The 23,776-nt window shown below is 41.9% G+C and overlaps 1 protein-coding gene across 2 annotated transcripts in view; it reads left to right on the top strand.

Moving 5' to 3' along the window:
• HPSE2 (heparanase 2 (inactive)) overlaps positions 1-23,776 on the top strand; it is a 641,446-nt gene that overhangs the window by 591,962 nt on the left and 25,708 nt on the right. For both annotated transcript variants that reach the window (XM_055119266.1, XM_055119267.1), the window contains one exon: positions 18,858-19,003. In XM_055119266.1, coding sequence (XP_054975241.1) covers positions 18,858-19,003 — 146 coding nt within the window. The remainder of the gene's footprint in view (positions 1-18,857; positions 19,004-23,776) is intronic.

Here is a 23,776-nt window from a genome sequence, read left to right on the forward strand (position 1 = left end):
ATTCTGCTTGGCCACACAGGTTTGCCAGTTTGGCAACATAGGTTTGCTGGTTAATTCTAAAGTCTTCCAGTTCATTTGGTTTCAACCAAAGTGGCCACCAAAGTGAAAAGTATATTCAAGGCTCAGGCTAGACAGAGAGTCTTCTGCCTTTGTTTCTGCTTTTTCCTCCTGTCCAGATCCCCTGAGATTGGGGTTTATGCTCATGTCCCAGGATGATTCCACACGCCTCATACCCTGCTCTTTGTTAATAGAAAACCTCCTACCAACCACCATCGTACCACATGGCAGGAGGACCTGCAGCAGTTCCTGCTCAGCTTGACTCCGATTTTTCTTACTCCTATTTCCACCCATAAATCCTGGCAGTAGGTATAGCACTTTGGAGATTACAAACTATTGGATTTTAAACCACATAAAGACAGTTATCAGTGGAGGCACTCTAAATGCCATTCGATCCTTTGTTCTTGAGGAACGCAACCTAACCTTGCACCTTTAAGCCCTCTTCACCGAGAGAAGGAAGTTAAGATCCACTTTCTGACTAAGGTTGGACCTTGGAGAGCAGGCTGTGGGGTCTCAACAGCCAATGAACCAAAAAAAAAAAAAAAGTACAAGGCAGCAAATGTATTCTAAACTTAATAAAGTGTTGCGTGTGGTTATTTGAGACCAGTTCTTGGAAATCGGTGTTTAAATCTCTCTATAGCCTGAGGACCTAAATGTTGTGGGTTGCCGAGCAATTTAAGTTCTGCTCCGGAGCAAGGAGAAAAAAGGAGACGCTAAATCATTATCTGCAGCCAGCCTTTCTTTTCCTGAAGAAAGATTCTGAACTTTGAAGTATCTTAATCTGAAGCTGAAAATCCTTCTCCAGGGTGCGGGGGAAAGTCCCGGTGATCGCTCCTCTTCTTGTCCCTCCGCATAGATTTCTGAGTCCGTCTGTCTGGTGGAGGCAGGACTGATAGAACGGCCTCAGGCATGCTTTCCCACCAGTTACACATTGTAGCCATTTCAGGTTCAGCCATGCGTGCCAGATTGAATTAAATGCTTTTTAAAAGTCTCCAAAGCAGGAAAACATCTTTCTCCAATGGGTTTTTTTTTTTTTTACATATTTGTTAATGAGTGTCTGCACAATAAAGATGTGGTCTGTAGCTTGTTTTCCGAGGAGAAATCCAATTTGGCTCTTGTGGATGTTGCTGCTACTCAAGAGATAGTTTAATTCTTTAATTGAAGCAGCTGCAAGAGTTTGCGGACAACACAATGTTCTGCAGGCTTTCCTGGAGGAGGGTGTGGGGGGGAGGGTTATGGGTGTGGGTGTGGGTGTGGATGTTGGGGGTGGTAGGGGAGAGTGCAGGGGAGTGACCCCCTTCACTTGTGTGTTCCAAGTCCTCACAAGAATGTGTCCTTGGCGTCTAGTTGACCCTGCTATGGGGCCTGCTGGAGCTGTGGCCTTAAGTCTGGCTGACCTCATGCTGATTCGCGCTTTGCCATCATAAAGGTGCCAACGTCATGCCACCCTAGACAAAGAAGTGAAGCAAGAGCTCTCCAGCTGCTCTATCAGGAATGTCTCTACTGACTGGCTCACTTCTGTGGGCTGCCCCAGTCTCTTCTGTCCGCACCTCCTGGGTTCTGCACTCACGGGAGCTGTGCAAGTAGCTCTGATACAGAAACAGGTTAGGGACCAAGGGGTCAGTTCGGGAGAGAAAGGAGGGGTTTGCTCCTCTCTCAGTCCCAACACTCAAAGGATGAGACAATTAAAGAAGGTAAGGTGGACCGTGGAGTGAATTCAAAAACTAATCCCAGACTATCAACCAAACCTTGAGCTCTTCAAAGGGTCAAATCGAAGTTTTGTTATTTCTGTTTTCCAAAGGGTGCTCAGCAAATGTAAACTGATGATGAGTAGCACTGTCGTAGCACTGTCATTCAGTTGTTCATCGATTTGCTCCAGCGGGCACAACGTCTCCATTGTGAGACTGGTTGTTACTGTTTGGGGCATATTGAATATGCCATGGGTAGCTTGCCAGGCTCTGCCGTGCGGGCAGGATACTCTCGGTAGCTTGCCAGGCTCTCCGAGAGGGACCAAAACCGGGTCAGCTACGTGCAAAGCCAACACGCTGCCTGCTGTGCTATCACTCCAGTCTCTAGTCCTAGTCCTAGTAGATAAAAGCTATTTCCTTTCTGTTTATTTCAGGTGAAGGCAGGATCTTGTCCTTAGCCTGATTCTCTAGACTTGTAACTGTACACGTGTGTACTGGCCCCCAGCTTTTACATAAAGTCCACTATTGGCTTTGAATCTTTTTTTTTAACCCACTTTTTTTATCTTGCTTCTGCATTTTTCTCCCATTTACACTTGATCCTTTGTTTTCTTCTCCTTAGTTAGCTTTTTGGTTCTTATCTGCCTTAGACCTTGTTTTTTTCCATTTTTTTTTTTTTTTTTTTTGCTTTTTGGGTCACACCTGGCGATGCACAGGGGTTACTCCTGGCTCTGCACTCAGGAATTACCCCTGGCCGTGCTCAGGGGACCATATGGGATGCTGGGATTTGAACCCGGGTCGGCCGCGTGCAAGGCAAACGCCCTACCCGCTGTGCTATCTCTCCAGCCCCTAATTTTTTTTTTTTTTTAGATACAAGACACATAAGCCCAGGCATTTACAGAAGACAGTTCTCGCCATGGACTGGACTGGTCATTTTGTATGTGTTGTCTTGTTAATCCTCACAACAACCTCAGGAAGTAGGCCTACATATTTTCCCATGTTATAGATTAACAAGCCTGAGATTTAGAGAGAAAGTGACTTTCCCAGGGTTCTGCTCTCACTGAGAAAATGCTGAAATTGACCTTGAACTACCATGGTCCATTTCAATTACTACCTCTGACACTGTAGCTTTTTAAATGAGGTAAAAGAGATCTTCTAAGTGGAACAAAACCTCTACACCAGCAGTCGGCTTGCCCAGCTCCTAAGGACAGTCTGTGGCAAAGCCCTGCTTTCCCCAGCCTTCACTTATCACCTCCCAGGTTGACCCTGGCCATCTCCCAGTGACTGTTGTGAGCCTCCCTAATCAACCTAGCAGTATACTTCTAGCTGTCCTCAGCTGCTTACGAGTGCTGAAAGAGTCAGGGAGGCCTTAGCTCCATCACTACTTCTGCTCTCACAGTGCTTTACACACCAAATGTATGGGATTTCTTTCCAAACCAACTAATTCTCTCTGGTGGTGGTGGGGGCAGGGGAGAGGTGCTAAGTTCTGGTATCATTCTACCTAGAGTTGGCATCAGATACCACAAGTCAAAGACTGAGTTCCACAGGACTCCCCACTTTCACGAGAGATTCCAGCTCTAAGTCTCAGGTTGCCTTCAGGGGTCCTTCTGATCAGCAACGAACTATAACCCCAGACTTCTGCAAGTCCGTCTTCAGTTCTGATAACTTGCTAAGATAGTTCACAGAAGTCAGTTTCTTAGACCCCTAGGTTTATTCTATAAGAAGGGATGTGATAAGAGATTTGGGTGAGGCTTTTGAACAGTCAGACGATGAGTGAGCTGCACGGGGCGGGAGGGGGCGGGGCTTAGAAGAATTCTGAGATAAGTGTTTCGATCTTCACGGAGCTGAGGGGTATAACTAGCACATGGGTGGGTGCATTTACACTAATGTCAAAACTCAACTCTTTGTTTTTTGGGGGAGGTAGTGAGGCTTTGGTAGGCATAATCATTTATTAACCCTATTTCCAAACCCATCATATCTTTCCAGAGAATGGAGTGGGCTTAAAGTTCCAAACCTTCTAACCATGAGTTGGTTTTTTTGGTGATAAGTCCTCATCCAAGATCCCACCCAGAGTTATCTCTCTGGAATCTAATATACTCTGTCATCCAAGAAATTTCAAGAACCTCTCTATCAGAAACCCATGTATTGGCCTTACTCTTTACAGAATCTCTCAAAGAATCAGAGAAAACCCAGCTTAAGGAATTTGACAATTCTAGGGGGAAAAGAAAATTTTATATCACTTACTTTGCTGAATCCCGGCTTAAAATTGAGATTGTTGAAAGCCTTTTCTCTTCCTGCAGTTGTCAATTGCTTATTGTATTTCTCCCAGGCTACTTCTTTTTGCTTCAGGATCCTTTTCACGGTGTTGTGAAGGACCTAGACCAGTTGTTTCTCAACCAGGGCCCTTCTGTGAACTCCTTCCCAGGATAGTCCAAGAGGGACCATAAGTGAAAATTGCATAAATTGGTCGGGTTGGGGCACAATAGGAAGGCAATAAGGTTGGAAGGGGTCACAGTCAGAAAAAAGACAAGAAACACTGGACTAGACAATAATCTTTATATCTGTTTCTTAGATTCTGCTCAGGTCCTCTCCAAGGTGCAGCAAAGAGGCATTCCAGGGCATCGTATGTGCTTATCTTTTTGCCTTTCCTTGTGCCTAATTCAACTAGTCATATCTAGTGAAGAAATAGTGAGAAGTATGAGAGAGATAATCATGCTTACTAACTCCCCCTAAATTACTGAGAGGAAAGATAATGGGACTGATTTTTTATCTCCAGGTAGTAGGGAGGGGCTTTGAATTTTTAAGGAATTTCACTGTCCCAGGGGATGTTTCCTCCTGTGGCTGCATACCGATATCTTGCCCATTTGATAAGGGTGGAACTTCACTGTCATTCTGTTGCTTATTGATTTGTTCGAGCGGGCACCAGTAACGGCTCTCATTGAGAGACTTATTGTTACTGTTTTTGGCATATCCAATATACGCCATGGGTAGCTTGCCAGGCTCTGCCGTGCGGGCACGATACTCTCGGTAGCTTGCCGGGCTCTCCAAGAGGGGCGAAGGAATCAAACATGGGTTGGCCGCGTGAAAGGCGAACACCCTACCGCTATGCTATTAGCACACTTTAATTGTAGATCCAGAAAATGGCAGTAATAAAAATACATTTGGCGAATTTTTGTACATTTATACATTAATTCATCAAATATTAATGCCTGCTAGACAACTAAGTTCTGTGCTGGGACTTCAATTATATCACTCAGGTGCATTGCCGTAGAGCTCTAAACCTCAGTGTTCTCATCTATATTATGAAAAAATACAGGGCTGGAGCAATAGCACAGCAGGTAGGGCGTTTGCCTTGCACAGGTCCAACCCGGGTTGGATTCCCAGCATCCCATATGGTCCCCTGAGCACCGCCAGGGGTAATTCCTGAGTGCAGAGCCAGGAGTAACCCCTGTGCATTGCCGGGTGTGACCCAAAAAGCTAAAAAAATAATACTATGCTACCTTATAGGATTGTTTCAAAATTCAGTGATAATAGATGTTCAAGAAATATGCATTGGCAGTGTTGTGAACAAATGTGAACTCTGTTCTTCCTGCAGGGTCTGGTGGAGAATTCATGCTGGTAAATTGCAATTAGGATGCTATGAAAAGTGCCACAAAGCAGGCTGCAAGGTTCATAGGATCGTGTACGAGAGAAAATCCCAAGCTTGGGATTTCAGAGACGCTTCCTAGAGGAAATTTCACTTAGGCAGAAACCCAAAGGATACAAAAAAGTTAGCCAAGGGGAAAGAGCTCTCCCAGACAAAGGGAACAGCTGAATGGGTCTTTCAAGGAGCTGTTCGGGGAAGATAGTATTACTGACAGCTGCTGTTTCATTGAGGTGTGTGTCTCTCAGGTTGAACTGCACAAGAATCACTTTAGCTTCCATCAAAAATAGAATTGCCTCTTTCTCAGCGCCTTCTCTTTTTCTCTAGACTCTGTGAGCATTTGTTTTTATGAGTGGTTTTCTTTTTAACATCACTGAATATTCTTCTAAAATACAAATTTAAGCAACTGCAAAATAAGCATAGCTGGGTCTATTGTGACTTGTTTGCCCACAGATATATTAAATGAGCATGAATTGTTTCCAGGGTTTATTTACCCAATAAGAATAATAATGCTTTGATGATAATTGAGCAACTTAAGTTTTGATGGACATAGGAAGTAAAGCAAGGGAAGGAATATAGTGAATATAAACAGAGAAACTGGGAAATACCAGAAACAGAGAAACCTGAATACCAAGCTGGAAAGAATAAAATGCAATACAGAATGGAACGCGGAATCAATGCGATGCGAAATCTCTGTGGTGGCACCAGCAAGTGATCAGCCTCCTAAAGATGCCACCTCACAGAATAAATCCACTGCAGTCATTCTCTGTTGGCTCAAAAGGTGTGCAGCAATTGAATCTTCTGAGGTATATTGGCAAGTTATTCTCTAGAAATGTTATTTTGGCAACTCATTAGTTTTCCCTTATACTGTTTTTTAAAAATTTTTTAAATTAAAGAGCCATGATTTACAAAGTTGAACGCCCAACCGCTGTGCTATCGAGCCCGCGCGGCAGAGCCTGGCAAGCTACCCGTGCATATTGGATATGCCAAAAACAGTAACAATAAGTCTCTCAATGAGAGATGTTACTGGTGCCCGCTCAAACAAATCGATGAGCAACGGGGGATTTACAAAGTTACTCATAGTTGCATTTAGGCAGACAATAATTCAATACCGATCCCTCCACCAATGTACTTCTGTCCACCAGTATTCCCAAATTCCCTCCCATTCCAGCCTCCATTCCACACTTTATATTATTGCATAAAATGTATGTGACATCACTGTATCACTGCTGTCCCGCTGTTCATCGATTTGCTCGAGCGGGTACCAGTAATGTCTCCATTGTGAGACTTGTTACTGTTTTTGGCATATCCAATATGCCACAGGTAGCTTGCCAGGCTCTGCCGTGCAGGTGGGATACTCTCGGTAGCTTGCTGGGCTCTCTGAGAGAGAGGGAGGAATCAAACCTGGGTCAGCCCCATGCAAGGAAAACGCCCTACCCTCTGTGCTATCACTCCAGTCCGTATGTGACATAAATTTTCAAATTTAGCTATTTTTAAATATATAACTCAGTGGCTTTAAGTACATTCACAATGCTGTACAACAGTCTTCACTATGCTTCCAAAAGTCTTTATTTATACAAACAAAAACTCTATATACCCACTTAACACTAACTCTCTGATTTTGCCTTTGCCACACCTATAAGCCCTATTCAACTTTTCATGTCTATTAATATACCTGCTTTATATCTCCTATTAGGATAATCATATAATATTAGTCTTTTTTGTGTCTGGTCTGGCTTATTTCTTAGCATAATGTTTCCAAGTTTCATTCATGTTGTTGCTTGTGTCAGAACTCCATTCCCTTTGGTAGATTAATAATATTTCCATATATGAATAGGACATTTTGTTTGTTTTGTTTGTTTTTTTTTATCCACTCCTCAGTTAACTGCACTTAGAGTTTCCATTACTGACAAGTACTTTCATGAATAATGCTCTAATACAAATTCACCCACAGTTTCTGTTCTTTGGGGTCTATACCTAGGAGTGGAATTGCTGGGTCACATATAATTCTGTGTTTAACTTTTAGAGTAACTGCCAAGCTATTTTTCACAGCAGCTGTACCATTTGGCAATTTTTCTTGAAACTAAACACTAGGAAATGTTTCATTGACATATTACATACTAAAAATTTATCAACTGACATCCAAGTTGTTGAAACAACAGTTCAAATTTATTTTTGCCAAAAATAACTCTCATGAAAAGTATATCATTTGATATTTGGGGGGCTCAAAGCTTATCAGTTTTGAACCTAGAAAATACCAGCTACCTTGCCCTAGCGAGAAAACAAAGATAATCATTTATAATTCTTTGTTCACATTTGCAATTGCTTTTCCTTGCAATAAGCCTTGAATTCTGATTTCCTGCCCCAAAGATTTCCATGTCCCTGGTATGATGGCCCCCCGGGACAACCTTGGTAGGTGAAAGGCTTTGTGGGTCTTATCACACTCAATGTTCTCATCTGGATGTCATCCCATCATAATCGGGAGAAATGTCACACGGCTGCCACCAACTGCTGCGTGGAGCCCCACTGCACCAGTGCAGCCTCCACCCTGGCTCATGTCCAGGACTACTGGGCCTGAGTACCAAAAATTCTGTTATTTGTTTCAAGTAGATCATCTCAAGTCCTGCTGTAGGCCAGACTCGGTTAGAGGAGTAAGGGACAGGAGACAGACCTAGTGGAGAGGGGACACCTCTAGGCCCTTCTAGTTCCAGCTGTTGATTAAGCACCTTTATATTCAAAGTGCTGTGGCAGGCTCTAGGAATACTGTGATGAGAAAACACACTTGCCTTATCACGGAAAACTCACAGTCTCCAACCAAAGCAACAAACGGATCGGGAAATTCTACCAAGAAATGTATTAGTAGCTGAGTCAAGCTGCCTTAGAAACAGGAAGTAGACTAAAATGAGAACACGTCATGTATAAATGGGCCAGAGACATAAGTGGTTCAGGAAACCTTCCCTAGGAGACCCTAGACCTGGAGCTATCACCTCAGTTTCGGGTTAACCAAGCATAAATGCGTATGTGTGTCACACATGCCTGCTGGGGTGGGAAGTACAGATGGACGTGGGAGGTAATGATCAAGATAGGAATGTCCTGTTCATGGGAGGAATGGGAAAATAAATAAATGTCCTTGAACAGAAACGCAAGGAAAGAGGCAGTCTGGGGGCTGAGGGTGGGTGGGTGGTGGTAAGGGGTTCAATTCATTAAAACCATGGCAATGGGAAACCATTTGACAGTTTTAAGTTGGGTGGTCGGAAACGGCTGGAGAGGATTTCATTCCTTCTACAGAAGGCAGCAGGGGAAATGTAGCTTTTAGTACTTCCAAAGACATACTTTAGTCACATGGAAACTTTCTGGATCGCCCTGCAACCCCCTCTCTGTGGAGGAAGTGGGAGCCACAGGGTTCTTTCCTGTGCATTTGAGCTCTGACATACCACCACATCTGGTACAAAACCCTTGGCAAGGTTTCACTCCATTTCTTCTCAGCACTCTAAGGTCAGCTGTCTGTCCGTCTCTCATTCGTGCCCATCTGAGCGAACAAAATTCTCAGGACTTTGGAAGTTTAACAACGGCTCCACGAAGGACCCACCCATCGTTCTGCTCTCATACTTCAGCCCGGGCACATTTCCTGGAAGCAAAACAAGAACGAAATGGAACAGATGTAGCACCTGCAATAAAGTTCCATCCATCAGTGATCAGGAAAACATGCTTTTTGGTCTTAGTAAAGTTTCCATTTCACTCCCCATCAGCCTTGGGAGCCTTCGCATTAGCTTCAGGAGATGAACCTTCATTGGATTGCTTGTTTAAAGATTTGTTGAATCACTAGTAAACATGCTCACCAGTTCACTAGGGATGGATGTAAAAGTAAGCCCTGGCCTCGAGACCTCAAAAAGCTTTCCAACCATCCTAACCTTCCCAATACATGCACACCCATGTACACACACACACATACACACACACACACATACACACACAAGCTAGCTATAAGTTTATGTTATCAAGGCAACTTAAAATAAAATGTGTCCATACTAAAGGATAGCAGTTTTCCTAAAGAAAAAACCATTTCAAGGAAGACAGAAAAGACTAAAAACAGCTATTAAATACTTTTATGTTTTTGACACCATGATGGATGTTTTCAGGTATCTTATCTCATCAAACTCCAATGAGGAAACTGAGGTTTGGGGACAATAAATCACTTTCCAAGATTTGACTATATATCTTTCAACTCTAAGCAAATTACTTTTCCACTTTTGTTTCTCTGTGAAGTCTTCCCCAAGTCTCTGGCCATGAATAACCATTTCCTCTTCTAAATTCCCAAAGTACTTCAAGTGGTTCCTGCGCATGTAGTGTTGACTTAAGTCAGTCTTGTTTTCCAGAGCTGTTTACATGTATCTTGGCCCCAAAGGTACTTGAGGACAGGAAAGTGTCTTTGTTTCACGTAGGTAAAAGAACATCTTGAATCCTCAGGAAGTGCTTATAGAATAAAATAACATTTTCACAGCTCTCACTGCATGGGTAAGAGCATCGGACCACAGCTCAGCAGCCCCCTCCTCAGCCCCAGACCTAACAGGTATCATAAAAGGTTTATTGGTCTCTTGTATAGACAGCCAGCCTGTAAGCCCAGGTTTTGATTGTACCTCCACAAGCAACTACCCCTGACACCTTTCCTGCATCACGGTTACACACGAATACACAATTCAGATTTAGACTTCAACATGCTAGAACCCAGACGCCAGACTGGGGACCCATGGAGATACTGGCAGCAAGCAAGGAACTCTCTGACTAGAAGATTCTGCTTTCACGGGGCCTCAGACCCTGATGGAGAAAGAGGGCCATGCTCTTGGTACTGTGTACTTCTTGTCCATGGACAGGAGCATGACTAACTGGAGGAGAGTCAGAGGCTGTTTCTCTAAACCACGGACAGCTCTAAGTTAGTGGGAATATTAGACATGACAAATAGTAAGTCGGGTGAACAAAGATAAAACATTTCAAAACATATAGATTCATGTACACTAATAATCACAAAAAAAATTATAACAATTTTCTAACGTATTTTGGAAGATTTAACCAATGTGCAAAACATTACTATTACTCTGAATACTTCGTTTTATTTTCTTAGATCTGGTGGAAGGTGATCTCACTACATTTTGGTGCACTGGGGAGGATTAGGAAGAAACAAAGTTGAAAATAGAAAGAAAATACTGTACTTGCTGTACATTAGGACCCATCCTCTGAAATTAAGGATTTTAACATTTAAAAGGCTATAAATTTAATTTCAGACTCATTTTCTATATCCAATAAATGACCATTTATCTTCTAAATATCTCTCAAATCCCTATTCTCTATAATTCATCGTCGTCACCTCAGACTATCATCTTTCTTCTACACCAATCTCCTAAATGACTTTTTCCAATTCACTTTCTGCACCACTATCAAAGGCAACTTGCTCAATGGTAATTGAATAATGCCATTTTCTTAACATTCTGCAATAGCTTCCCATTTATTTTAAAGCAAATCCCAACACCCTGTGCTCTGTATAATCTAGCCCTGCTATCCTCGTGTTGTTTCCACTCTCTGAGTTCCAAGCTGAATTGGTCTTTCAAATTTTCAAGCTTTCCAACTGCCTTCCATTCTGATGTCTGTGCAGAATTTCTTTCTCCTGACCAAACACTTTCTAACACCTTCCCTCTTTTCCTCAGATCTTAAATGTCACATCCTGAGAAAGTTCCTCTCTCCCTAACTAGTATTTCCACCCTCCTTGCCTTCAGCTGGGATGCATCTTCTATTAGACCATCTCAGAGATTATTCCATAATCATAGCACTATTGAAATTAATCAGTCACCTAACTTCTTAGTTTAAAGACTGTCTTTCTTACTTATAAACTTTGTGCCAACAAAGACTGTTTGTGTACTGTTGTTACCTGCCTCTGAGACCTGGCACAGTCATAAATACAGGACTCATAGCTGAATTCTAGCACCTCCTCCTAGCCAGCCGTTCTACCCAGTATGTGCTACAGCAAAGGGCAAATAGTCTTAGACTTCTTGGAACTCACAGTTCAATGATTAATCCTGTGAATTCTGCAGCCCTCTGTCAGTTCCTTTTTCTTTTCTCATTTATTTTGGTTCAATTTACACCATATACTGACTTGTCTAGCTTTCAGATAAAAATGGACTTTTTGACAAATACTAAAGAAAATGAAAAGATTTAAAACCACTGTCTTCTTCATGTCATCTGTCATTAGTTTTCCGTCTCCCCCTAATAAATGGACACTATTTTCCTCATTCTCCTCTCATGTCTGATATATTTAAAGGATGTTCATCTGTGTCTTTGTCCTTAAGGATTGCAACACATTACTTGTTTTGGATTTTTTTGTTGTTAGCATGAAAGTTATTATATTTGCCTTCCCTCTTGATAGCTTTTATTATGTGATAAACTCTAGTAATATTTCATCTTTCATGCAATGTGTTTCTTGTTATTGTTTAACATACATATGTATACATATATGTCCCTGCCTTGTTCTATTCATAAAGATAGTATTTCATGTTTATTTTAAATACTTTACTTAAGAAATATTTAGGAATCATTTAATTGGTTTAATTTTGAATGTAGTTATGCAACTGGCACATCTTCAGAGTAAAATAAAAGAAAGTGAGAAAGCAGGGGAAGAAAGAGGGGAGGAGGAAGGAATAAAGGAAATATTTAAATCTGTTGATATCTGGTTTACATGAGGGATAGATAAAGACAGAGAGGAGGTAGAGTTGTGGTTTTTTAAGGAAAAGATAAATAGGAAATAGAATATTATGGTATGGGGGCTTTGAATATAGTATACAGATATAAATAAAGGTAAAAATGGTATGTTCACCTTGGCTATTAACCCACATCAATGCATTTAGCAACTATTTGTCCATTTCCCTGAAATAGAAGATGGTAAACTCAGAACAAGTCATTACAAATCCATCACTGCTTGGGTGAAACAATTCAAAGATGTGTTGCCAGCCCAATGGGTAGATAAACAGTGTCATCTCCAGAAAGGAAGTTTGATAAATGCATGTCTATTTTTATATTTAAATATATTATTTGACACTAACATAAGATAGTAAATTTTAAACAAATTGGTACAATCAACACCAGTGAATATGTTGCCCATCCTCCAAATAAAAACGTTACCAATAACTCCTATTAATTTCTTAATTCTCTAACTCCCCCATTCCTGGTTCCAGCTGCCCTACCAAAATCACCATTACCCCAAGGATGTTTTCAACATACTCCCTGTACACAGTAATTTACGACATCTGTGTATTTATAAGTAGTATGTAAAAATGCAATGTGGAGCTATTTTTAAACAGAAAACAAACATTTGCATAAGCACATGAAAATTACACACACCTTTCCTGGTCACATTATCCTTGTATTCCTAGGGAAGGGCTAGAAGGAGGGAGAAAATAAAGGCTTTTTTCCATCAATACACTATCTTGAAAATAGAAAGGAAAAGATCTATCACAGATGGATTTCATATAATACTAACATACTAGGTAGAGAGAAAAGGAACACAGAAAAAGAAAGTTAGTATTCTTTCAAAAATATATTTTATTTTAAAAAATAAAGGCTTTGGGACTTTTAATACCGGATTCTCAGTCTTGCTTATACTTATTGTTAAATGCATAGAAAACCTTTGAAAATAAAATATCTTCTGGGGACTGGAGCAATAGCACAGCAGGTAGGGCGTTTGCCTTGCATGTGGCCAACCTGGGTTCTATCCCTGGCACCCCATATGGTCCCCCAGGCACTGCCAGGAGTAATTCCTGAGTGCAGAGCCAGGAGTAACCCCTGAGCATCGCTGGGTGTGACCCAAAAAGCAAAAAAAAAAAATCTTCTGATTTTAGTCCCTGAAATATGTTTGTGTTTTATTCTCTATTGAATATTTCATTGAATAAAATTCAAGATAACTTTAATATTAAAAATTACGTGGGGCTGGAGTGATAGCACAGCGAGTAGGGTGTTTGCCTTGCATGCGGCCAACCAGGGTTTGATTCCCAGCATCCCATATGGTCCTCCGAGCACCACCAGTGTAGGATAACATAGCCTCAGGTAGTTTAGGTTTATTGGGTTACTCCCATTACAGTGCTCCTATTCCTCTTTGTTTATTTGTAGCTTCTTTCTTAGTGTTCTGTTGATTTGTAAATAATGTTTTTCTCTTCTCCTTGAGTCCTTTGCATAGTTTATTCAGAGCAAGTCCTTTTTGTATGGACAAAGAAAGACATTTATTAATATGCCTTTGCAATTGGGATTTAATTGGCTTTGGATATTATTAATTCCTGGGCATCTGCTTTCTTGACTGTAGCCTTGGTTGCCCTCAGTTCCTAGCCCTCTAAAAGGCAGGGTCCCAACGGGGGACGAGATGGACCCAGGGCAAGCGGTAAGTTATATGCTACCCTGGCATTGAGATGGGCCTGGCCAAAGTGCCTCATTCTTAACTATAAGTTAAGAGTCTGATCATGGACAAGTGCTGTCATGATCTTAAAGTAATGACGAGACTAGGACCCTGCTAGGTATAGGAAAGACTAATCTGGCCTGAGCACTGTAGTCTGAGATTGAGATGGCCCCAGGAAAGCAATTCTAAAAGCTTAATTCATCTCTTGCTATGCCCATACAAAACGATTAATATTATGAATGCTTATATGCTTGTTGGACAAGGAGAGGAGAAAGACAATATTAACTTACAATACACTTGTCCTAGCAAGATCTGACCTTACGAATTAACAGAGTTTGATTAGAGGAAGAGCAGATAAACTGGTAGAAGTGGTTACAGATAAACAAAGGAATGGGAGTGACTCAGGAGCACTTTGAAGGGCGTGACCGATATACCTAAGCTCCTAGTGGCAAGGGGAGAAAGGACAAACCAAAGTCAGGCCTAACATATTTAGAGCTATATTCCAACACACCAGGAGTAATTCCTGAGTGCAGAGCCAGAAGTAACCCCTGTGCATTTCCGGGTGTGACCCAAAAAGAAAAAAAAATTTATATGTGAAGTTTTACCTTCAAATGTAAAGAAGGAGGAAAATCTCTTCAATAGATGGATTTTATTTTTAGCTCCTTTCATACTTATGGATAAGAAGACTAAACAATATAAAAGTATAGATTCACAGCCTAAAAAATAGTACAGTGTGTAAGGCGCTTCTGTCGCATGGGTGGTCCCAGGTTCAAATCCCTAGCATCACATGTGGTCCCCTGAGGGCCTACAGGGGTCACCCCTAGCATAGTCAAATGTTTGACCTACCCCCTTTTCAATGTTAATTTGCCTCCTTTGAGCAACAAATTTAATGAAATTCCAAAGCTTGAGCAGTTTTTGTTTAGAAACCTAATAACCTGATTCTGAAATATCTATGACTGAGCAAAGGCACAAGATTAACAAAGCCATTCCTAATGAATAAGATAGGGAGACTTGCTCTGCCAGATTTCAAGATGCATAGAAAACAATTGTAATGAAAACAGTGTGGGACTGGTGCAGGAGAAGGAGGCCAGAATAGAATGCCCAGAAACAAGCCCACGCACGTATGGGAGTTTGATATACGACACAGAGAGCTTTGCAGATTGCTGGAAAGGAAGGTGCTAAACAGAGGATGCCGCAGCCATCGGCCTTCCATCTGGGGAAAAATAGGCCAGAAAACATGAAATCACACCCTACCTGAAGATCAATGCTAGCTTTATGGAAGACGTTATTAGCAAAGGAAAAACTTTAAATATTTTCAAAGAAAACATAAAACATCTCTATGAACGACACGTGAGAAAGCACTTCTGAAATTACACACAAAAAGTGCTAGACATTTCATGTCCACTAGCTTGACAGAAATGAAGTCTGCACAGAGCAGGTGTCAGCAAGGATGTGGATCAAAGGGAACAGGCAAAGGTTCTGCTGGAGATAGGATAAATTGGAATAATCCCGAGTGCTCTGGGGCACAGTTTGGTGCTACCCTGTAAGGTTGGCTCTTAGTAAATCTGTGTTTATCAAAGCAATTCCAGTCTTAGATGTAAACTTTGGAGCAGTGCTTTGCTAACTTTAAAAAATATCCAAGTCACTGTGAATCCCACAGTTTGGGAGCTTCTCCTCTGACCTGATTCAGTAGGTCTGCAATAAAGCTCATGATTTTTCATATCTAGAAACCCTTGATTTTGCATTTCTAGAAACCAGGCCACTGCTGGTTTCCAGTCATAGCTGGAATAATAGCTTCTCCAGATCTCTCCGTCATGCCTGGAGAAGGAGGAAGAAGAACCTTCAAAAGTCGTATTGTTCATAATAATAATAATAATTTGAACCCAACCCAAATATCTAGTAGCAGAATAATGGATAAATAGAATTTAGTATGGTCACACAATGAAGGATCTTACAACATCGAAAGTGAATGAAATATAAGTATCTACAGCAGTCTGAATGAATCTTTGAAGTGTAATGTTACATGAAAAAAGTGAGCCACGGAAAATGACATAGTGCATGAAACCAGTCTTTAAAGTAGAGCTAATAGGTTAAATGTACTGTTCAGGAACCAATATCTGGATGAAACTAAAATATGAAGCCAGGGAATTAAAAAGCACAAAAGCAGGGAAGGGAAGAGTGCGATAACTAGTTGCTCTAGGGCGGCTGTTGTGGCAAGTTCCCGTATGCTTGAGAGCTATCACGTAAGTCACATGCATTCCAGTCTAGGAGACATGTGCAAAGTGCACAAGGAAATGCAAAACTATTTCAAATGTGTGTCAACCAAGGAAGCTAAATGAAACAAGGAAACTAAAGTTGCAGTAATTAAAGTACTCACTGGACACATTAAATGACAGAAATGATCCTGGAGAAAATGGATATGCACTGTGGTGGATGCCTTTGCACAGAGGGGAAAACCAATATGTGAAAGACTATGATAGATGCACAGAACTGAGGACAGAAATCTAACAGACTCCTGAAACAGAGATTGGAGTAAGCAGAAAGAAACAGAATTAAAAATGGCATTTCAGGGAAGTTCTGGCAGGTCAAAGTCAAGCCTGATCAAAAGTTCTGTTCGGGTACCAGCAAATTAAACAGGAAAATCATGTTGACACGTTCCTAATAAAAGTTAAATGTCAAGGATAAAGCAGGATCCACCCCCCACACACACCCAAGCATTCTGGAAGAACAGAAAAGATAGAAAACAAACATGTTAGCAAAACAGAATAAAAGTCATGCTAGGCTCAGATTTCTCTGCAGCAACAATAAAAACCAACAAAATTAATTTCAGAGTTTGAGTGGGGCAAATAAGTGAGAATGATTGACTAATGGAAGTTTGACCAAGAAAGGGAAGTTACAATGAAATGAGCTTGAACCTCCAGCTATTAAAATGTAAATTATACTATGGTTTACCATTATAATTTATTATTGTTGTAAAAATGTAATGGTGTAATTACATTGTATAATTAAATCATAATTTAACAAATATTAAATTGATTTAAAAATGGAGAGTTCAGTGGAAATTAATAGACAAAATTATATGTAATTTATTATCACTATATCATGGTGTACGTAGCCTTAAAATATTACATAGAAACTTAGTTTGTGAAAAAGATCTTCACAAGATAGGCCATCCACTAAATAATGGTACAACAACCAGCTTATTACTTATAAAATAATATAAAAATTAGTACCATAGACACAAATGTTTTTCAATGAATTAAAAAGTTAAATTTCTAATAATAATTTTTTAAAAACTAGAAAAAAGTATGTGAAGATTGTCCACATCCTTGTGTGAGAAAGGATTTTCTAACTATGAAAGAACACAATATGTATTGATATGTATTTTCCCATAAACATTTAAAATTGCCCCCATCAAAATATCATTTAAAAAAAAGACAAAAGTCAAGGGAAAAGGACAAATGCTGGATGATCTCACTCATATCGGCCTCTGGAGAAACAAAGGGAATGGACAGTGGTGAATGAAAACAAAGCCTTGGACTCCTGACAGAAGAACTGAACTTAGTTTACCAAAGGGGACGTCAGAGAGGAATGGGTCAGTGAGGGGCAGAGGGCTGAAGGGGGAGGGGTGGAGTAGTAGTGACCCAAAGACTGTGGTGGACGGGAGTTGACCTTCGGTGGTGATGACATAGTAACTTTGAAAACCAAAAGCTTAACCATTAACACTATCGTAACTTAAAAGATTGTAGAGACATGACCAATGTCTATAAGATCTTGATTAGCATGTGTACTGGAGAATAACTTCACTGAATTCCAGAATTGGAGGGAGGAGGGGCCACATAGACAAATAAGGAAGCCCTGTTTGAAACAGAGTCTCAATGCATAGAATCATTGTGTGGATTACCAGACTGAATATTTATTGATCGAGTATAGCACCTGAAGTGATTAAAAGAATCTTTTCTAGGTTTTAATTTTAGGAATCATTGACTATGACTGAAAAATCAGCCCTCTGGTTTGCAAACCTCCTACTTGCACGGGCTTCCAAGAGTCACTTCACCTCCTTCCCCCAGGGTTAATGGTCTATAGTGACACTATTTGGAGTCCAGTGCTTTGGAGTTTCATGTTAGTGACAGTCCTAACAATTGGCAAGCTTCCACTCTACCTGTAAATGAGATTCACATAACAGTGTCAAAGTGAAGACATAGATAAAGAAAGTTGAAAACCGGGGCTGGAGCAATAGCATAGCAGGTAGGGCATTTGCCTTGCACGCGGCCGACCCGGGTTCGATTCCCAGCATCCCATATGGTCCCCTGAGCACCGCCAGGGGTAACTGCTGAGTGCAGAGCCAGGAATAATCCCTGTGCATTGCCAGGTGTGACCCAAAAAGCAAAAAAAAAAAGAAAGGAAGGAAGGAAGGAAGGAAGGAAGGAAGGAAGGAAGGAAGGAAGGAAGGAAGGAAGGAAGGAAGGAAGGAAGGAAGGAAGGAAGGAAGGAAGAAGGAAGGAAGGGAAGGAAGGAAGAAAGAAGATGAAAGAAAGAAAGAAAGAAAGAAAGAAAGAAAGAAAGAAAGAAAGAAAGAAAGAAAGAAAGAAAGAAAGAAAGAAAGAAAGAAAGAAAGAAAGAAAGAAAGAAAGAAAGAGAAAGGAAGGAAGGAAGGAAGGAAGGAAGGAAGGAAGGAAGGAAGGAAGGAAGGAAGGAAGGAAGGAAGGAAGGAAGGAAGGAAGGAGAAAAGGAAGGAAGAAAGAAAGAAAGTTGAAAACCAGAGACTCCATCTTATGTGAAAACTTTAATTGGTGTGTTTGCGTCTCTGGTCCCACTCCACCAGCATGTCCCCATTTGGCCTTTGAAAGGGGCTCAGCCAGTGCCCACTGCACCCTCTGCAGGGTGAGCCCCATGGTGGCAGGATCACATTCACAGGGTTCGGGTCTCCATGGAAGTGATTCAGGGTATGCCTGCCAGGAAGCCCCTCCCAGCCTGTGTTTGTTCTAGAACATCTGACAGTCTCCAATCTCTCTGACTCTTCACCTTCTCTCCTCTCCAGGACTACTGGCTCTCTCTCCTTTACAAGCGCCTCATCGGCCCCAAAGTCTTAGCTGTGCACGTGGCAGGACTCCAGAGGAAGCCACGGCCAGGCCGAGTGATCCGGGACAAACTAAGGATTTATGCTCACTGCACAAACCACCACAAGTAAGTCTTCACAGAAATCACAGAGCACAACCGAGATGGTTTGGGTCTTGGGGCCTCTTTAAGACTTACTCAAACCCTCTCTCTGGATCTACCACATCTGTGCCGTGCAGGTTTCCAGTGATCTCCGGTAAATTGCTTTTTCTGCAATAAACAAACTCTCTTTGTCACACTTAGAGGATTTGTCCATAAAAGGTTCATAAAAATGCATGCCATTTGTTGATTTACTTCTGCATCCAAGATTTTTATTGAGCATTTTCTCTGTGCCAGTTGATGTAATGCCCATGAGGCTTTTTGTGTGCCTACGCCTGGACCACAGGAGAGAGATAAAATCTGTTCCTGTGTCCCACCAGCAGAGCTGAGGCAATAGGTCTCCGCTTCAACGCTGTGTGCTGGAGAGCTGCACTGCAGGGAACCTCCCCTTGCATGAGTATGTCCCAATCTTGGGGCCCCCGGGGGAAATGAGTGCCCAAAGGTAGTTATTTGTGCCAGATTAGCACCATTTTCATTCCCTGTGAAAAGTCTTTTCAGCTCCTCTTAAGGTTGGGTGTTTAAATAAAACATATGCCTCCTTTTCACAGAATTGGACTTACAGCAACTCCACATGATAATATGCGCTTTTCTTTTTTCTCTTTTAGTTCGCAAGCACTGGTTGTTCATCAGAGTTATCTTTCAAACAAGTAATAATTATCACTCTATAAAGTTTGGCAGCTGATGTTAAAATATTTTAAAGCATATTTTAATATTTTAATATTTCACAAGGTGAAAACATAAAACTAAGCCTAGAGCAAACGCAAATCTGGCCAACCCTGACTTTCTTGCACCATTTCCTATGTAAGGAGCAGAGGGGTGAGCCCCGGAAAATAGAATCCTTTTGCTCTTTGTGCAGAGAAGCCTGGGCTGAGGGGTAGGGGTGCACGTGGAGGGGCAACAAGTGCCTCCAGCCAGACCCTCCTCGTACCAGGCCTATCTAGGACTGGTCTTGGGGAGTGGATAGTACAAAGGGTGCTAGTGGTCAGGTTACCACAGACACTCCTTCCCCCTTCCTTGATGAGAGAGGAGCCAAGCCACGCTTTATCATTATTTATCATGAGACGATTTTTCAAAGAATCACTCTGAGCCGAAGGGGCCAGGGGCCAGTTGTCTTGTCTGTGGAGACAAGTGTCTATTGTGGATGAGGGGAGGCTGGGTTGGGCAGAGGCCAGAGGCTTTCAACATCCCTTTTGCTCAACAGGAAGCTCAGTCCAATGCCTGACAGAGAGTGGCTGCTTTATGGCCTTGACTGAAGTTATCTGATCACCACACAAGGACACATTGTATTCCTTGTCTCTGTCCTGGCCTGAGGTAACCACCCAAAAGGGTAGACCCCCAGCTTCAAGGGAGAAGAATTGTTCTTGGCACCTTCTGACTCTTGGGAAGCAGATCTGTTCGTGGCCTTTATGCTATCAGTCTGAGGGTCCAGCCACAAAATGTCAGTAACCCTGAGGTTTAGAAGGACTTGAGTATTCTCACAGAACACTCTTCACATCGTCCTTCGTATTCTTTCTGTCATTCTTTTAGATTCTCGTGGGAAGTTACTCTTCTTAATATTCTGAATATCCATGAACTCAGGGCCAGTGACTTCAAATTCATTTCTTGTGAACTTAATTTCTCAGAGTCAAGTCACTGACTTGAAAAGACCCCAGTAAAAGTGTTGGATAAATGAATGCAGAAATACCGCGTTGAGATGTTACTACTGATTTATAGTTCTAGCTATGTTGACCTTTGATATCAACGCATCAACCAGAAGGAGGTTGGGTGGTGGATTTGCCAAGAATCCTCCCCTTCGCTATCATGAAACCTAAAATAAATAACTACGACCATTTGAGTTGAAGGATTTCTCTGTATCTCAAGCTTGCCTCTACTCTCCTTGGCCTGTCACTACAGAAACTTGCTGGGGAAAGAAAGAAAGAAAAAGAAGAGACTTGACTAACTCATTCCACTCAAGGCCCAAATGAGAATAAGTGGAGTGAGAGAGTGTCCCTATTGGATCCCTAAAGCAAACCCATCAGGGAAGCATCACGATGGCTGAAAATGAGGGTCTCCCCCCACCCCTCACATCAGCAGCTATTGAAGAGAGATAGGCACAAGAACAGGAGCGCCTCTATTTCCTTTAATCTGGGAAGCGATGGGTGCTGCCTGTGCCACCCCACCCTTCTCAACAATCAATCAAACACCGTTGATGTGGTTGATCTGTTGTCAGTGAGGCCAGTGTCACAGAAATGTTCATAAGGCATCGTGGTGGCCTCACCTTGTTCAAGTAGACCAATAATCCGAAAAATATTCATCCTGGCCAAACAGGGATTAGGTGAAAAATTATGTACTAACAGAAGAGTCCCCCCCCACACACCGACTCCCAAAAAGTATTCTCTAAGACCACTCCTTGGTGAACTGGGAAGACATATAGAGAGAGGTGTGAGCTAAATCACTGAAGTTTGATAATAGTCTAAACTAGCAATAGGTCCATGAAAAAAGTTAGGATAACAAAAATAGCATACCTGAATTCTAGTGTTTCTTGAATGCTTGTTGCATGCTTAGCATCTTGCCAGTTATTTGTCTTTATGCTCATGGCAAGTGGCTATGGTAGTGGCCTTATGCACAAATGATAAAATGTATAACGCGAATAATTTTACTTTTGCAAAAGACCTTTGAGGATATTTTAATCGAGTGTTCTATACAGTATAGAAATTTCTTTCATTGTCTCCCTGGCGATCACACACCCTCTCCTTGGCTACCACACTGCCTCTTACGCATTTCTTGTCTTTCTTGTGCATTTCTGTCTTGCTAGAGAATTGCCTTTCATTATTAATTGTGGGGGGAAAACTTAGATATCCATACCAACACCAACAGGTGCTTACTTCTCTGTTCTAGCATTAACAAGTTAGGCCCAACCAGCACTGCATTCTCCCTGACGGGTCATCCTGTTCAAAGACTAAACAAATTCTGACTAAGAAATCTTTCTGTAAGCTATTCCACTGAGACAATGTATGTTTCTAGGGTGGAGCTTGGGGTCCTTGGCCAAGTTCATAATCAATAGAAATCTTGTACATATTGAAGCAAAATTGAGCCTTTTGGGGGTTCAAATTTGTTTATTATTGGCAAAACACAACTTCCTGTTTTTCAGAAGTTTTTTTAAAGACTCATAAAAAAGGTTCCTGAGGCTTCTTGGACATCAAATGGCTCTTACAAAACAATATTTTGATGAGTTAAGTGTAAATGAATCAGAAACATGTGGATTAAATTTCCCTTAAAATACACAGGGGCTTTGAAATTAGGGGAAAAATGTTTGGCCAAACATGGCCTGACTTTTACCGAACCCAAAACTTTGAATTCAGTTTGAAGACAATGGACCGACCCAGTTTCCAGGCACGTTGACTCACTGGGAATGGCCATGGATTCCCAAGCCTCATCCTCCTTTCTCTGTCCTCATCCTGAAGTCCCACTAAAGACTCTTCTTTCTGTGGAAGTCAAGATGTGCCCCCTCTCTGACATCCCCCACTTCATCTGTCCAGGCTGTTTTAGTTCCAGTCTCTCAACCCTGACTCACTTCCTCTCCCTTCCATGGCAACATGACCACGATGTCAGGCAGCAAAGAACAGCCAGAAAGATGAAGGGCAGTTACAAAACCTCCACTGGTGGAACAATAGCACCCTGAGCCATACGTAGAACCAGACAGGTGTTCTACTAGACAAGGAAGGTCATTCACCAGAAGAACCCAAGACCACCTGGTCCAAACAACAATGCAAGAGCAGAATTTTCCTTCAGACCCATATTCTTAGGGAACAGAGGGATCTCCAGGATTAATATGCTGTGGGAAGAGAATATATATTCTTCAGAAATCTGGATTCTCAATAGTCATTGGAGTTGGTGCTCTACTCCCCGGCCAAGAAAGTGTCATGGCAGCCAAAGGGCTCTGCTTCATGTCATCACCCATCAGCTAGGCAAGGGGAAAGGATGGTGTGTCCATCTTCCACACCCAGTGCCAGTCCCTACCTGAGGAGACTCCCGGAGTGCTATGAGAACCTCTGCGCGTTGCTCTTGGGCTGGCTTCCGGTGCAGGTTTGTCTCCCCTCAGGGAGCTGTGTAAATGGAAAGCAGATTATGGCCTCCGAGCTTAACAAGAGTGTTTTCCCTGCAGCCACGCTGTGATTTCAAGTCTCTCCCACCCACCACTTCCCCACATCTCATCCTTCTCCTCTGCTGTCTCTGAGGGCTCATTCTGTCTCTCCAGAAGAGAAACTCATAAATGCAAGCCCTGGGCTCCCCTCCTCCATGCTAACCTCTGAGAAACTTGTTTGATGTTAAAACAAAAAGGTTTTCTGTAGTTAAGCAAAATTGGTCCCCATGCGTGCCTACCTTTCCCCTCACTCTGTGGTTCAGAGTACCTGTAGTTAATTTGTGTCCTTCTCAATTCTGCACGTTTCCACTGGGATAGAACGGGTGTTCTAGAATGGGTGTTCTTTTTTTTTTTTTCAGAACTCTAATGACACGTCTGCTCAGGTACATTCTCTTTGGGCCTAAGTCATTTGGCTCCAAAACCTAGTTCATCTACTTCAGAGCAGCGAGAAGAGGGCCTGGAGGAAGAGGATCAGATAGAGGAGTCATTTAATAATTTATCAATGTACGAATCCAAAAGGCCTAAATACATCAATGCGCCCTCCTACAGATACAAGAAAAATGACCTGACAGAACCAGAGAGCTCTACATTGGGGATTCTCCTTACAACCTGAATGGATT

Source organism: Sorex araneus, chromosome 11 (assembly GCF_027595985.1).
Source record: "Sorex araneus isolate mSorAra2 chromosome 11, mSorAra2.pri, whole genome shotgun sequence".
Lineage (NCBI taxonomy): Eukaryota > Metazoa > Chordata > Mammalia > Eulipotyphla > Soricidae > Sorex > Sorex araneus.